Consider the following 17,643-nt stretch of genomic DNA (forward strand, 5'->3'; position numbering starts at 1 on the left):
CGCGTGTACGCCATCTCTCGAATATACACGCGACAAAATCACACGTCCCTCTTGTTTGTTGTTTGCTACGAGAAAAAAATATATTTCCAGGGGGTATAGGGGGTGGTAGAAAATTCTTTGGAAATTCCAGAGGGGTGGGGGGGCTACCACTGCTACCCCAAAATGGAAAATCCGAAGGGGTGGGGCGGTCCTATATGAAATTCCCTCCGTGGTGGGGGTATGGATATTTTCTGGAAACTAGAAATTTTCTAGTTCTAGGTCTTTGTACTTGCTTTCTTTGCCATTTCCTTCAGAGCAATGATTCTATCTGATGGAACAGTCATATCAATCAGTTTGCAGGTGGAATTCACTGAATCTTTGATTAGGATGTCTGGTCTGTTTGCTGTTATAGTTTTGTCAGTATTGACTGGCACATCCCTGATGTTGTTGTCTTTATTGTGCATCACAGTCTCTGGCTCATGTTGGTACCACTTGTCTGTAATCTCAATGTCATGATCTTTACAGATGCTTCAATGCAGCATTATTGTGCCTGGAGATGTACTCTGTTTTAACTATTACCTAACATCCAGATATAGTATGGTCCTCTGTCTTCTTATATTGCGAACACAATCTGTATAAATATGCTCTCGACTTGCTGGCCACATATTACCTCCTGGTAGTTTCTGGTGTTTATGGCCTGTTCTTGAGCTGCGACAAGTACCATAAAGACCCACAGATAAGCCACACCTTTTTTCCAAAAATCATCACTAGAAACTGGGAGTGCAGCTTATCTCAGTCCCTCTTTCCACTTTTCTTCTTCCATGGATTTCATCTGAAACTTGAATATGTGTTTCAGGGCCTTAGCATTTTGTGAGGCTGATTTAATCATCTCTCTGTTCTCAAACTCTGGCATTGTTATAATTCCCTTTTGAACTTAGTAGCCTTCTTGGTTATTGAATTTTTGGCTTTAGATCTTTCATCTTCAAGCATCTGCTTTGGATATTGCCCTTGGATTGAACCCCATTGTTACTGTTTTGAATGCTGTTTCTACATCAATCAGACCCCTTCCATCTTTTCTAGGATTGTTAACAGCCTTTCCACATCTGCTTTAGGAAGTAACATCTTGTGCATGTTCAGTAGTTTGCGTGTTTTGAGTCAATCTTCTTCAGTTCAGAGATTTTCCAGCCAATAATGCCAAAACTATAATGCACATCTGGGACTGCAAGACTATTGATAGTTTATTATTATTTATTATTATTTTTGTTATTATTCATTGTTTATTTTTTTTATTTTTGTTTGATGTATAGAAAAAATACAATTTTTTGAAAGTGTTAAGATAATTCTTGTACTAGTGGGAAAATAAATATAAGATTTAAAATGACTCTTATTTATCCAAGAGTAGTATAGATATGTTTTAATTACCTTGTCATTCCTCTATTACTTCTGTGTGGTCCTCGATTGTTTGAATGTTGGTTCCATATGATAAGTTATCTTTGTCAAAACACCTGAAAAGGATATCTGTCAAAGAGAGTCCTTGTATTTACTGAGGTCTTTGGGATCTTTGTTGTAAGGGAAATACTTCCAAACATATGACTGAAAATACCACCAGAATGTCAAATGAGAGTTACCAAAAACAAAGTAAAGGGAGCATTAATTTAAGTATTCTTGCACAGTTTTGTCTATTATATTGTTTAGGTTCATATTTATCTTTTTGTATCCCATTTATTTCTCATCAAGGATGGCATGTAGAAAATGGAAATCCAGATGGGATAAAAACAGACTTCCTCATATCTCTGACAGCACCTAAGCTTTGTGCAAAGCACTTTGAAGGAAGATTTCACTTTCTTGGAGGGAGATTTGCTCCTGATTCACTAGCACAAAAGTACAATTTGTCTCTCCCAGATTATCCTGGAACAGAACCCCGCATGCTGCTGTAGACAAAATGAATACATATTATATGGTTCAGTAACATTGTTGAGAAGTGTCATTTGTAAAATTGAAATAAAAAACAGAAACAGTGGGAAGATTGTGACCATTGAGAAAAGTGAATTTGGTTGTCACAGTACTTCCTTTCAGTTTCCTCTAGGGTTTCTCCATGATGGATTTCTTCTGGTAATGGGACTTATTGCCTTCAAAAGGAGTAGTAGGAACTGTGCAGAGCTCACAGACTTTACTAAAAAAACTGAATATTTAATACACACAGTGGCTATATTAAAAGGATGTAAATATCACTCGTGTATAATTATGTAGCTTTCTGTTCTTCAAGAATGAAAGATATCTGTGATTTGCAGTTGCAAAATAAAATCCTTTCATCTTAATTTTACTTTCTGTGAAGCAGAATGATGTAACTCATCCTGTTTGAACAGCAGTATTAAACTGCAAACATCCACTAAGTACTGTTTCTTTGCTGCCATCAGTGGTTTGTACCAGCCAAATCATTTGCTTTTCACGTCACACTTGTGCTTCAAAAATGTGCCTTCAGGGGATTTCAGACACCACCTTTTCATTCAAAGCTTATACCTTCTGTTAATAATGGTTGACAGTTAAAGATCCACCATCCTTCCCTATTATTAGTGGTTTATACCTGCTGACTCACACTCCCTATGCATGTGTGTCATGCCTACAGATTGACAATGCTGAACAAGTACAGTGCACTTTGTCACTCAACTCACAATTTTGACTTTTTGATACCATTAATGTGAAACATTTAATTCAACTGCTACCAAAAAATAGTTTACAGTCAAACCTGTATTAAGTGGTCACCCACTGGGAATAGCAGGGTGACCACTTCAATTAGACAGGTTGACTGCTAAACACAGGTTCCACAGAATAGGGGCATTATAAAAAGAAATATAAAATGCAAGATTATTCTTAGTTTCATCGGAGTGACCGTTCAATACCAGTACGGGACAGTGCAAACAATCTTTTAGGACTCGGCTAAGGGTATTTAAGGGGAAAAAATTCATGACTTTGAAAACCAACCTCTACTGGGTGAATGCTTAATTCAGTGCTGCTAAATAGAGCTCGACTGCATTTAACAATGCTACGCCACATTTTTGCATCATCAATAAGTGGCTTTAAGGTCATTTTTCTGTTTGAAGGTTTGGAAAACAATTATATACCGTTGGAATCTTTATGCTTAGCAGTCTTCCCTCAAATTAATTAAATACACGCATAATGAAATGAATACTTTAGACAATCACACATAGATAGTTCACATTATTTCAGTTATTAGGACATTCGGTGTAAAAAGTCTAAGACAGTGTCGAATAGTTTACTTCTTAGATCCTTCCTCGACAAACATCACAATATTTCCGATCAACTGCACGCTCACTGATCACCAGTCTATGTTACCTTCCAAAAGATTGATAACCAGAACCTAAAGAATGATATTCTAAGCATTTCTTTTCACAAATTTCGGAATGATTTCAATCGTGAAGAGTCCCTTCGAAAACAAACTCAACTCTTAGACTTTAACAGACCGATATCATCTTAGTATTCCATTGATATCCTGAATTTACTCTTTGAAGCAAAATTTCTCAAAACAGATGTCAATATCAAAACATAACGTGATTCGATAATATAACGAGACTATCGGAAAAAAATTACGGGCGAACAACGCTTCATATTTGGACATTTACGCTGCTGTCTTAGATAGACAAAACTCTCTATTCTAGTCTCGAGGAACAATCCATATGATTTAGATAGCTGCAAATCCTGTTGATTCAAATTTCCATCGAGCAGTTATACCCGGTATAACTGCTCGATGGAAATTTGAATGATTCATAAATTTTGAATTGCAGGTTGGTTCAGACATGATATGTTTCTGCCTGTCGCGTGCATGTAACACTAAAATTTAAATTAACCATCACCGTGATGAAAATGACTGTGACAGTCATTTTTCTTCAAGAAAGTTCTAAATGGAGCGGGGTTTCTCAAGAGAGGAGGATCCGCATCTTCTAATGATTTTCTAACTGCGTGCCATGCTTTCAGTAAGACTTGATGGCTTCACAGTTGAACAATGAAAGGGATTCCAATGTTTTAATTTAGATTTCGCGAAGAGGTTTAGTTTATTTCCAAGTGCCATGCGAGCTAAACCCTTGGACTAATAAACTCCCTTATTCAGAGGTGGCTGAAATTGCAAAGCACTTATCAACATTACACTACATTCACCAATGACATTATGCCAGCACCAAATTTGTAATTTACTAATCATTAACGAATGCATTGCGAGGGAACTGCAGGCACCGAGCGCAGTTCATTTCATCTGTAGTCTTCACGTCATCAGAAACAGGAAAAAATAAAACGAAACAAATTGTTTTGAAATTACTTAAAGTTCATCTAAACCGTTTCAGATATTATTACAAGACGCAAGGAACCTTGATTTCTCGTTATTTCCTCTTTTCCTTCTTTTTGAATTTTCATTCCCTTGTCCTTTTTTTTTAACAGTTACTATAATTTTTTACTATTATTATTATGAAACAACCTACAGAAACCACAGTGACTCTTTCCACAGTAAAGAAATCAAAGTTCATATTTTATGTTTAATATGCACGTTTAATTATTCCATAGGAGTTTTCAAAGAGAACATTTGCCAGCTTTATAAAAAGAAAGATGGCTCCTACCTCTGCGGAAGTGTCCCAGGATAAGCGACGTTGGTTAGTTATAAGTATATGTCTCCATATTGTCGTCATTCCACGTCTCAGAGGAATAATTGCTGAAAAAATTAAATCAGTCTACGATTCGAAGAAACGGATGAGCCGCATAGACACTCAAACCCATTCAAAATATCTGAGTAAGATTTTTCCAGGAGCCAGGAGAGATCTGAACTACGAGAGCATAAACGGAAACGACCACCGAGACCCTGAAAACTTCGATTACAAAGTTGAGGATGCAGTGTCTTTGGCTAAGCTTTTGGTTCAACCTTTCATGGCAAAATTCACTGCATTCGATGACTCCTTCGATACTTCAGCTGCCTTGGCCGTGCTCTCCTATGAAGGATTATTCAGGCCTGGTGTTACCAAGTCAGCAAAAGACGTTAACTTTAACGTGCGCACGGAATGGGCACATCCAGACTTTACTAAATGGACAAATAAGTATTATACTGATTGCTTCAGGTTCCTGAAGGATTTGGTTTCTCATATATCGGTGGAATTTCCTGATTGGACGGATAACACGCAGATCCTGCAAAGATTACAGTGGTGGAAAAAGCATGGTATGTTAGGGTAGCTTAAAAAGAAATATAGTTGTTGAATTTATGTTAGAGCAGCCTCTACCTCTCTTGGCAATCGATATCTACTTATAATGAGGCGGAGAGAGGATTTCGTTCGTTAAGGATCCACTCGCGTCAAAAAGTGTAATTTATTGCGTTGCTCATGTAAAGGATCCCCTGACTTCGCCATCAGAGATAGCTTTGGTTCATATTTGTTAAGTTGTAACTTGGAATACAGTTAGCGATTATACATTTTATTTAAATTATTGTATAACTTCATGTTGGTATTAGAAGGGTTACTTTGTTCCAGTTTCGTTCCATATAGGCATAACCTATTGCAGGCTGCCTGTAATGGACCTAATTAAACGGTTTAGCTTGTCACAAGTCTCATATGGCTCAGTGGTAGAGCGTTTGAATTACCAATCGAAAGGTCATAGGTTCGACTCCCATTGAGAGCCCTGGGAGTTTTTTTTCTCGGAGTATGCCTCTGTCATTTACTAAGAAACATCACCTTTTGCTAATGGCCAGTTCGCTAACGTCGTCAGCTGTTTCGCCAACGTCTCAGGTCAGTTCGTTAACGTCTCATAGGTCGTTTCGCTAACGTTTTGGGTTATTTCAGTGTCGTCTCTTTAGTTTTAATTTGCAATTTTAGTTTGTTTTATATGTTAAAGAACAACTTACCCTAACACACTGAATGTAGGCTAGTAAATGTTCGTAAATACCGACACTTACTACAAACTTGAGTTACAAGAAATTATCTTTTCTCCTATAAGTCACTTTTACAGTTATTGAGAGCAACCTGAGACGTTAAAGCGCGCAGAAATCTTGAGCCGGTAGCTTGACAGCGACCTGCGAATTGACTTTCAGTTTTTCCTTAAAACGACTAACTCCCACCACGAATTTTCGGTCGATTAGAAGTTGATCAAGTTCTGCCGATAGAATCACTAAACGTTTTGTAATACGTTAGCGAATTGCTCTAAGATTATGACGAAACGACCTAAGACGTTAGCGAAATGGTCGTTAGCGAAACGAATCGTACGCGGAAGGACAGGTTACCTCTTTCACCTGTTCTAAACTGCTTTATGACCAAACAAAAATATTACAAGACGAAGAAAGAGGTAAAGTTAGTTGCTATGTGCAGCTTCGTCATATATGAAGTACACTTATCTTAAACTTGGCAAACTCTACATCAACCAATTGATGACTAACTTCTTTTTAACATATCTTAACAGGAACGGTTTTTTGTCTTGGGAGACTAGATGTCCCCGATTTTCTTCGCGACTCTTTGCAGGAGGTGAAGGCTTTCTCCAAAACTTTTACTGATTTAAGAGGAACGTTGAGCGAGGAGGTTCAGCTTCAGATAAGTGAAGCACTTGAGTCATTCAAATCTGAGCTAAGAGTGGAAGTGGACTCACTTAACATTAGACAGTCCAAGTTGGAGTTAAATCAGAATCAGGAAATCAAAGAACGACGAGATGGACAGGATAACATTTGTGACAGATTAAGTACACTTGAAAGTAACCAGGAAGCTTTAAAAGAGGAAGTTCGTGCCTTAAGAAAGGAAAGGAAAGGCGTTGAGAATGAAATCGAAGTGTTAAAAAAGACAGTTCTAGAAATGCAAATGAAACTGAAGGAAAAAAAAGACGTTGAGACGGAAAATAAAGTCTTAAAAAAGACAGTTCTTGAAATGCAAATGAAACTGAAGGAAAAGAAAGACGTTGAGGATGAAAACGAAGTCTTAAAAAAGACAGTTCTTGAAATACAAATGAAACTGAAGGAAAAGAGAGACGTTGAGAATGAAATCGAAGTCTTAAAAAAGACAGTTCTTGAAATGCAAATGAAGCTAATGGAAAAGAAAGACGTTGAGAATGAAAACGAAGTTCTTGAAATTCAAACACAATTCGAGACGCTAAGAACAACTAACGCAACTTTTGGAGAGCAAGAACAGATTCAGGACAGCGTTTAACGCGCCAACTCTTTGCTCTAGTTCTGGAACAGACTAAGAGCGAAAACAGGTCGAAATAGCCAGGACTCTTGTAAAACGAAGCGCTTTGAAGGATGAGACCGCCCTTTACTGCTATTTGTTTTAAAATAGATGTACACATTCGATTCAGAGCCATCTTAAATTATTAAAGAATTAAGGTTTAGTCAATACGACCTTGCAGTCAGACTGACATAAACAGTTCTGTGAGAATTTTGTTCTTTTAGACCTAGAGAGTATCGATTCTTACATTAACTGTAACCATGTTATTTAGGTCGCAGACTGAAAAAATTTCTGATTTTTTCCTAATTAATCAAAACTATACCTGCGTCACCAGAGTCGCAAGCCTATGCTGAAAAAGAAACAACAAAAGAAACAACATAAAACATAGAAACCTATGCAAACAAAACAAAACAAAACAAAACAGAAAACAAAAACTGAATAGAAAAAAACTAAAAGAGCAAAAAAACAAAAACAAAACCCAAAAAAACAAAAATAAAAACTGAGCAAACAAACAAACCATGATCCTAAGAGTAGCTGCTCGACTGCTTATTATATTAGTGGCATACAAAAAAAATCTGTATATATAACATCTTAAAGAAGATTCAGTTCAGGCTATTTGAATAAATCTAGAATTACATTTTCCCTTAACGTCTATTTACAGGGTAAAAGGAGCTTACGGAGAAATAGAGTCCTGAAGATTATATTTTATGGATGGGGTGAGGTTTTAAAATGCCTACTTTGAAAGAGAACTGCAAACTACATTATATAATTAGTCTCTTTTGTGTTACTGGCTGTCTTAGCAGGTCCTACAAACATAGGCCTTACCCTAAAAAAGGCACTTTTATCCACAAAGACCATGGTAGGGGAAACATTTTCAAAGATCTGTCACTGTTCTGACCCTAACATGAGCATTCATGAGGTGGTAATTGATAAACTACCTTAAAAAAAAAAAAAAAAAAAAAACTCAACCAAAATTTATTGATTCATTTTGGAACTTTTGGTCACCCATACTGAAAGGGCCAAAAAAAAAAACCCGTTGAGAAAGGAGACTTCCTTTTTGTCTAGTAAAGGGAGGCATTGCCTTTAAAAGGAGCAGTAAGAAGTGTGCAAAGCCCACGAGCTCATCTAAAAAACTGAATATTGAATATACACACACTGGTTGTGTTATTGAGGATGTAAGTATCACTCACATTAACTTGTTGCTTTCTTTTATTCAGGAATGAAAGATAGTGCTTGTTATAAATTGCATTATGAACAAACAAAACGATTAAAAAAAGAAAAAAAAAGTGAAGTTTATCGTTACGAGTGGCTGTATGAAGTGCTCTTAACTTATACTTGGCAAACTCTACATCAACCAGTTGATGACTAACTTCCTTTTTGACATATCTTCACAGGAACGGATTTTTGTCTTGAGAGTCTAGATGTCCCTGATTGTCTTCGCGACTCTCTACAAGAGGTGAAGGCTTTCTCTAAAACCTTTGCTGATTTTAGAGGAACGTTGAGTTAAGAGGTTCAGCTTCAGATAAGTGAAGCGCTCGAGTCATCCAAATCTGAGCTAAGAGTGGAAGTGGAGTTACTTAACATTAGATAGTCCAAGTTAGCGGAAAATAAGAATCAGGAAATCAAAGAACGACGATATATTCAGGATAACATTTGTGGCAGATTAAGTGTTCTTAAAAGTGACTTTGAAGCTTTAAAAGAGGAAGTTTGTGCCTTAGAAAGGAAAATGAAAGGCGTTGAGCGTGAAAACGAAGTCCTAAAAGGGCAGTTCTTGAAGTGAAAAGGAAACTGCAGGAAAAGAAACTTAAGAGGTTAAAAATGTTAATGAAGTCTTAAAAAAGACAGTTCTTGAAATGCAAACGCAATTCGATTTCAGCATAAATTGTTATGCTTTTTGTTTTTTGTTTGTTGCTTTTTTTGCCAGCATAGGCTGGCGACTCCGGTGATGCAGGTATAGTTTTGAAACAATCAGCATTTCATAGCCCTTTGCGACCCAAATAACATGGTTACAGTTAACAACCAATACCCTCTTAGGTCTAAAGGAAGAAATTCTCATGGGAAAAAAAAAAAACAAAAACAATAAAAGAAATTGGCGACAAATTTTACAGTTCCAAAATTTTCAATTTATAGTTCCTAGCCCCTCACATGGAGGGCAGGGGCTTTTTTTCACACTCAGTTTTGGCGTCAGATAAGACAACCCTCCAATAAGGAATATTCGATATTCTTTCTTGAGGAAAGCTTTGATATTTTCTAAAACAGCTCTTTTCAAATTTTATGTTGGACTTTGTCTGATTTGATCTTTGAGATTTTCTTGATAGCTTTAGTATACCTGCTTTAAAAGGGAAATGCAAAGTACATTTAAATTAGTCTATTTTGTGTTACTGGCTGTCCCACCGGATCTTGCAAACTTAGGCTCTACCCTAAAATTGCACTTTTATCCACAAGGATCATGGGAGGGGGAACATTTTCAAAGATCTATCGCTGTTCTGACCCTAAGATAAACATCTATAAGGTGATGATTGGTAAACTGCTTCAAAGAAAAAAAACTCAATGCAGAACGTATTGAGTCATTTTGATACTTTAAGTCATGCCTATTGAAAGCGCCAAGAAATACAATTTCTAAGATAGAAGACCACTTTGTGTTGTAGAGGTTCAGTCAATTACACGAGATTGCGGCTTTGCCTCTGTTGTAGTTGAGTTTCTTGCGAGTACAGGAGGTTAGAACAGTATTTTTTCCATTTTGATTGGCTTAGCAGCGGCCGCGTGACCTGTTTATCAGAAACACCGAAATGCAGCATTCGCCAGATTTGCATTGCGCATCCTGCACTGCGCACAAAAATCACGTAATCAGGCGAATTTGCACGCATGCAGTCCGAAAATATTTTCAATCAAATGTTTCTTTTTTGAGGAATCACGGGAGTACGCGAGTTTTGTGTCACCTTTTGTGACACCGGAAGTGTTACCAAAAAAAAGTCATACACATGTACATTGAATTCGATTGTTTATAGTCAGTGTACCTTAGCTTCACGCTATTCCATTGACGATCAGTAATGAGTCATTTTGAACTCTAAGTAATGAGTCATTTTGAACTCTACAGAATGAACCGGTCCAACGATAAATGGATTTGCCTCAGCGAAAGATTATGGAAGAGGAAAACTTGAAGAGCGCGTCATAGATAAAACTCAAAATCTACTACAACTTACTGCATTATCGGCAAGAATGTCAAGTGTTGAATAAGATTGATTCATTAGACCCAGAACAATGACTTTTAAAGCGCAAGGCATAGACTGTATGGATATTAACATTTTAGCGTCGTAAAACTTGTCAGATGCCAATCATCCATAAAAGTTGCACATGAAACTCGAGTAAAGATTATTTCAGATAATCCAGTGGTGAATGATTGACAGAGGTGCAGCTTCCGGTATGAAGAGGTACCCTATATTCGCCCATATTCGTACATCAAATGGGGTTTTTCATGATGCCAATGTGCATTGATTGAACGTTGATCAACGTTTTCCTAATTCCAAAAGTGGTTCGAATTCCCACCATTAAAAAAACGAAAAATCTACATTTTTTGGTCTCTTAATATTAGTGAAGTCGTTTCTTTAAAAGAATTAAAAATAAAAGTATTTTCAGTAGATCTTCTTAGGGTACGTAATTCGATGGTCGTCATAAGTCAAACGAAGCCTAGAATTGTCTTTAAGAAGATCTAGAGGCGAGCATAATCCTGGTTGATCCTGTCACAAATGCGGCGGAGTAGGAAGTTGGGGTGACGAGGTCGAATGAGGCACGAGCTGCCTAATTCCGAAACTAAAATTTGGAGGGCAACGGCTCCCAAGTTTAGTTACAGAAAATGTTGCTCGCCCTTTCACTTTCTGTGAAAAATATATTTTACCGTAACTCTTTTTCACAAATTATATCATAAGGATTATGTCAAGCGAGATGATATGTTATAATACTCGCCAACACTTCTGAGTGCCTAAAATCGATTATGTACGCACTGAACAATTTTTGAAGATGGAAGAGAGGTCTGCTATAAATATTTTTAAAAGACACAGGGAAATTTGAGTAAAGGAATGTGCTAGGCTTGGTTTCCGACAGCAACAACCCCCCTACTCCCCTCATTTTAAAACATTTTTTCCCTCCTCTGTCACTGATGCATCTCAAGAGTTGTGAATGAAAGATAAGAAAGCTTCAGCTCTCTTGTAAACCAAGGGGTATGGGGTCAGGCATGTGATCAGTGGATATACAAGTAAGTTCTTATCACCGAGGGATCAGTTCGAATTCTGCCACGACGCGAGACGGTTCGTCAGGCCTTTTGTCGGCACTTTACCACGATCGCTTGACTGCCAGTGAAGAACGCCCTCAATTCATCATGAAGAAAACTTTTGTCTTTTTTGTTGCTGTGATGCTAATATCAGGTAGGAAATACGACAATTTCTTTTTAAAACATTATTCACTAACACCGAGTTATTGAAGGATTCAAGCAAAAGATCCCTGCGCCGATAAATTTATACTTTGCAGTTGTATCAAACCGATTGAAGGGAAGAGAGCGTTGGAAAAATTTTATGTGTAACGGCGAAAATTACGCAAAGTTTACTTCTCTATCCCGGAAAGATTTCTGCCTTCAGCAAGAATCAGTAACAGTATAAGACCGACTAAAGAAAAATACATAGGGCTTATCCCTTTTTGTTGTTTGAAAAGTCTCTTTAAGACTCAAAAGACATTTTGGGTCAATAAGACATATGAACCTTTTCACAATCTGATTGCTCCTCGGGCCCAGAGCCAAGAGAAACATGGCGGTCAACTTAAGATCTTAAGCGCACAGTACGCTATGTTTATGTTCAATTTAAGCGCTTTGCTATCTGTTTGGACGCTAAGGAATTAGTCGAGCAAGTGATATTTCTAACTGAAAAGTGGAAAGGTCAGGTTTTGAAGTAATGGAATTCGGGTGTTCAAATATGTATCCTTTTCCGATGCCTTGAAACTGTTTGTCATTTCTGCTAAATAATCCAGACGTTTCAATTAAGTTATCGAGTTAATTAAGACGACAGGTGTCTGTTTTGATTCAAGCGGCATCTGTAATTTTCTTTCGAGCGATATATGTGTCAAATCGAGAAGTAATCTTCATCATACCTTACCACGCGGATTACATTCCTCTGGTTTTAAACAGTCATTTGCGGTTTATTTCAATCAGATTGTCATCATATCCATGGGACACTAACGACGGCTTTTACGGAGCAATAAATTATTATGATAACAAAAACAGCGTTTTTTCATGAAAGAGATTTCAACATTGCAAATATCCTCATGGATGAGGAACGTTATCAGTATGACACAATTCTACTCATTACCGAAAGCCTTTTCAAAGAACAACATAAAAGTCGTATTACAGCTTTTTGAGATTTGAAAGAAGTTAACATTGCGCCCGAATTTCCTTTTTATCACCAGAATTGTGGTAGGAAGTATTTTTGTTAGCGTGTTCTTTTCAAAAAGAATTTGGATAAATTGGATAACATCGGTACGTGACTAAATGCATGAAATGATGTTTCACTTACGATAAGGCAAATTTAAGAAAGTCTTTTAAACATAACTTATAGGAGACTGACATATGATCCTAAAATATTCTGAGGGTGACGCTCCGGCTACGAATTGAGTCGAACGGATTAGGTTTATCAATAATTTCGCAACTGAAGTAGTGGAAGTTAAAGTGATGAAGATTGGACTGATTTGAGGAAATCCAGTGACGAGTTTACAGATTCGATTTCCATATTTGTATTGCGTTGCCGGGCCAAGACTTATGCACGAAATTCAAGTCACGTTTTTCACTCTTGAAAAATTTAACTTCACGCTTTTTCTTTCTAAATCGCATCTTCGTCCGAATTTCCTTATTCCTGCACAGTCGTGTTTGGGATAAATCTTACCTTTTGGTACTTGCCTATTTAGAAAAACCATGATTTCAAAGTTTGTCTTTCTTTTCTAGAGGAAATTTTCTAAATCGCAAAAGTGGCGCAAAAGAGCATGAACTACGATCCTTCAACCCCCTAACTTTTAAGATCCCAATAGAAATTCTCCTTACTCTCTTCCAGCCCTTCTTGCCACTCACAATCCGAGAATATGGAATTAAATCAAATTATACTCCTGAGAGCTATCATTCGTACGCTTATCACTGATTATTGATATTATAAAGAAAGGAAAAAGTCCTTAAAGGTTTTTTTTCCATCCAGAAAATAGGCTTAAGCATCATACATTTTATCTCTTAGTTGCAGCTATTGAAGCGAAAAAGAGAAAATCCAAAGGGCGTGATAGAACGTGCAATCGATCATGCCAAGGCTTCAGAGTGAAAAAATCTTTGTGTGGGAGCGACGGTAAAACGTACAAGAACTTTTGTCTGTTCAACAAGGCAAGGTGTAAAGCCAATAAAACTGGCGTCAGTCTGACAGTAGAGCACACCGGATCTTGCCGCTGCTCTAAAGTACTTCCCAAATGCGATCAGGATGGCAACTCCACGAAACAAGCCGTGTGCGGAAGCGACAATACCACTTATGAATCATTTTGTTCCTTTCGTGTCGCGAGGTGCGAAGCGAAGCAAAACAAAACCAGGTTGACGGTGCTGTATAAGGGGGAGTGTAAAAAGCAGAAAAAAACAAGAGTGTGCCCGAATTTGGGCCAATGTTACATTAAAGAACAGCCCGTCTGTGGCAGCGACAAAAAGACTTACAGAAATCCTTGTTTCTTTCGGGTTTCAAAGTGCATCGCTAAACGGCAGAACCAGAAGTTGACTATCAAGAAGAGAGGTAAGCATGCATGAATTTTTTTTCACACAACTATAGGCAGCGAAAGAAAGAAAATTCAAAGGAAAATGTCCAGGCCTAAATAGCGGCTATATGATAAGGTCAAAGTTCTTTAAAAGCAAGGTCAAATATCAGTTGAAACATTCTCCACTTGTCTCCTTTGTCGGTGATTTGTGCACTATATTAAAAGTGCAGCGGTTAAACTCATGTTTTAAATTCCAAGGCACACAATCGTGAAGAACCAAAGAAGCTTCAAGTAAATCTCAAAAATGCTACAGCGCCATATTATCTGGAATATTTATTAGGCATTCTTTCGCGTTTGTTTACAACTCCTTTATTACAGCATTCATGGATGAACACAAGAATCAAAGCCAAACGTTTTGAATTTCAGAAACCAAACACTAATTCCATCAACAAAAGCGCTCTCAAAATGGGATCATTTCCATTGAAATCTTGTTTACTCGATGCGGGAGAGATGTTTATTTTATACATACGAAGATTTCCAACTGAACAGACAACGAAGTAAGTCTTCATTTCCAAGCTGGTCTGTGTAGCTGATAGCCAATCAAATGATGTGTAAAACATATGTCGCGTGTAAGAAAAACGACACGATACTTTCCATATTGATTACTTGTCTTGCCAAAAGTAACACGACGATCATAACAAAAGACATTCCGCATTGTCGATTTTCTAAAAGTGTCAAAACTTTTTTTCCGATCAAGATAGATTAACGATCAAGATAGACATTGTTATTTTCTCATTAATATTTACCAGAAATTTCACCCGTTTGCTGCGATCACTCGTTTTATTCCTGAATATTCTCTTACTCACGCGTAAACACCTTACTGATGGCTTCCTATTAAATATTCTACCTTAATATCTTAACCTCTTGAAAATAATCTTCGGGAATTTGTAAAATAAAATGAAGCACCCATCTGGGGTAGACTGTCTTATTTTCAAAGCTTTTTTGTTAATTCCTATGATGTGCTGAAATACAAGCAACATTTATGTTTGCAAGGTTTTTATAGATAGAGCCCCTTTAATAAAGACTTTCCCCTTTTTTTCCGGCATGAAAGTGAAGTCACAACAACGATTCTTCACTAATCTCGGTAATTTCCTCCAAAACGAAAAAAAAAATATAAACATATGTTTTGCAGAAGTTCTACTAAAGTTTACATACAAGAGACTTTGGTTTTTATCTATCGTGACCTCTCTGACCTACAATCACGTACGGAAATCATGGTAGACAGATACACCACCACTGTTGTTTTGGTACACTTTGGGATCCTATCACTCACCGGTTGTGAAAATGTGCATTGTGCGGTTGTGAAAATGCGCATTGTGCGGTTGTGAAAATGCGAATTGCGCGGTTGTGAAAATACGAATTGTGCGGTTGTGAAAATGTGCATTGTGCGGTTGTGAAAATGTGCATTGTGCGGTTGTAAAATACAAATTGAATTGAAATCAGCTGTTCATTTTCCTCGCGGTAAATACTGTGCATTGATGGCAGAATTGAACTCTTTGTTCGTTTGAAGCCCCCCTCAGTTGGTTGATAATAATCTAATAATTTCTGCCAGCAAAAGTCATTATAGACCCATTATCCAACTATAAAGCTTACAAAAGTGTCAATTACATATTGGGATTATCCTTGAAATGCTCCTATACGTATTTTGTTCGCGCTACCATATATAATTGCGGACACGAACGAGGGTCCACTCAAAACAGGATTGACTGCAGCTGTATAGACCTAAAAGGAAGATGGGGAAAGCTTATTGAAAGAAAATAGTCAAGGGAAATCATTGCTTGCCTCTTGGCAAGTATTTTTTTCTTAAAATTACTAAGTTTCAGTTCCTTTTATTCATGGTTGAGTTTTGGCACGGATTTTTATAAGCTAATTTTGGCAGAACTTATCAGCAATAGGGCACATTAATTTATTGTTGTTTGAAAGGATAATTGGAAAAGCGGCACTTTTTCAAAGTGGTTAATTCCCTTTCCTTGTCACGAACAGTATATTTCTCGTTTGTTGGACAAGGAAACGGAAACCGAATTAAGAGATTACTGAATTATTGCATTTTCCTTATCAACCAGGGCATGATCTAAGTAAATATCTTGCACACAATAGTTGCTTAAGAATTACGCGATGTAAACTCCGTAGCGTTATAATTAAGGAGATGTTCAGTTAGTTCAGGAAATTCTTGATGTTGGATCTCTGTTTAATGCAAGCTATTTCCAACATTTCTTTCAGGGGCGTGTGGCAAACGGAAACCTTCCAAATCGTGTCCAAAAAAGTGTCCAACTAAATATCGACCCGTGTGTGGCGCAGATAATAAGACGTACGAAAACAGCTGTCTTCTATCCATTGCCAAATGTGCACTGCCCAAGAAAAACAGGAGCTCTCTTCAGTTGCAGTATAATGGACCTTGCAGTTCGCCGACCACCCCAAAGCCTTGCCCTAGATGGGAGGACTGCAAAATTGTGAGGAAACCCGTGTGTGGGTCGGACGGGAAAACGTACCCTAACTTGTGCGTCTTCCGGATCACAAAGTGTCTTGCAAGGAGAAACGAGCAAAAGCCTCTAAAGCTAAAATACAAAAAGGCGTGCAGGAAACGAAAAAATAAGAAGGATAAAAGAAAGGAAAAAAAGAGAAAGGGAGGGAAGAAAAATGGTAAAGGGAAGTCTGGTTCCAAAGGAAAAAACAAGAGGGGAGACTAGCGACATATTGAAAATACCACGGCCAGTTTAACTTGTTACGAAGAATCACCTTCGACCGCAGCGTCTAATGAACGTAGTCCGTTAAGTGGATCTCATAAGGCTCTGAAACTCCTCATGTTGAAGTTGAGGCTAAATGCGAGGCTTCTCTTGTATAAATGCGATAAATCTGCTTGAGAATAAACAAAATCAATAGTTTTTAGCCACTTTTTAGAGCAGATTTTGTAATTTCGGGAATGGCCCATTGCTTCAGCAGAAAACATGCGTACCGTGTAGCATTTGAACTACTATTCTTGAAAAGGAAAAAAAAAAAATTAGACATGCTGTTGGGCGCACGAAACACTGGTCGAAGCCGGATTTTTTCTCCTAATTATTTAGTGCACAGATAAGTACTGAAACAGGAATTCTAGTCAAAACAGATAGCTCTTATAACCGTTGCATCGATCGGTGATAGGTAACTAATCGTTCTTATGACTGTCTTGAATTTTGGAATCCTATCTTTAGAATTTCTGCACAGTCTTGATGAGAGAGGCTCATGCGCCATGCTAGTAATAAAAAAAAACTGGGTCTGCAGGAAAAGTAATGATTACGGTAAACCTTCTTCTTAATTATCCTTCTCGTCCTTGGAGTCAGTTTGGTATTTTCTAAATATTTTGCTAAGTATCAAAACGGTCATAAAATTGCTGAGGCATGGCCTCCGTCTGCCTACCGATTACAGTCTAGTCATAAATGATAATTTACTATTTGCTAGAACTGCCTATTGATTGAATTTATACAAGTGGAATACCATTATTTGGAACTCCAATTAACCATTGATAACTCACAATCTTCAGGGCTAAAAATTAACTGCAGTTCTGGGTGGCCAGTCGGGCCAGTTTCGCTGAATACTTAGTGGCCCATCCCAAAATTAAGTAGCCCTATATTTCCTCTAGTTTAAAATTAAAAACTTGAATAAACCCCCCATG

At 37.5% G+C, this 17,643-nt stretch overlaps 2 protein-coding genes across 2 annotated transcripts; both read left to right on the forward strand.

Annotated features, from left to right (window-relative positions):
* Nucleotides 1–4,549: 4,549 nt before the first annotated feature.
* On the forward strand, nucleotides 4,550–7,819 carry LOC113683302 (uncharacterized). The gene is made up of 2 exons (XM_027200534.2): nucleotides 4,550–5,194; nucleotides 6,424–7,819. Exons 1-2 carry the CDS (start codon nucleotides 4,594–4,596, stop codon nucleotides 7,155–7,157), a joined length of 1,335 nt encoding a protein of 444 aa, XP_027056335.2. The 5' UTR covers nucleotides 4,550–4,593; the 3' UTR covers nucleotides 7,158–7,819.
* Nucleotides 7,820–10,994: 3,175 nt separating this feature from the next.
* On the forward strand, nucleotides 10,995–17,257 carry LOC113683298 (serine protease inhibitor dipetalogastin). The gene is made up of 3 exons (XM_027200529.2): nucleotides 10,995–11,596; nucleotides 13,439–13,972; nucleotides 16,215–17,257. Exons 1-3 carry the CDS (start codon nucleotides 11,551–11,553, stop codon nucleotides 16,679–16,681), a joined length of 1,047 nt encoding a protein of 348 aa, XP_027056330.2. The 5' UTR covers nucleotides 10,995–11,550; the 3' UTR covers nucleotides 16,682–17,257.
* Nucleotides 17,258–17,643: the final 386 nt, after the last annotated feature.

Source organism: Pocillopora damicornis, chromosome 13 (genome assembly GCF_964200805.1).
Source record: "Pocillopora damicornis chromosome 13, jaPocDami1.2, whole genome shotgun sequence".
Lineage (NCBI taxonomy): Eukaryota > Metazoa > Cnidaria > Anthozoa > Scleractinia > Pocilloporidae > Pocillopora > Pocillopora damicornis.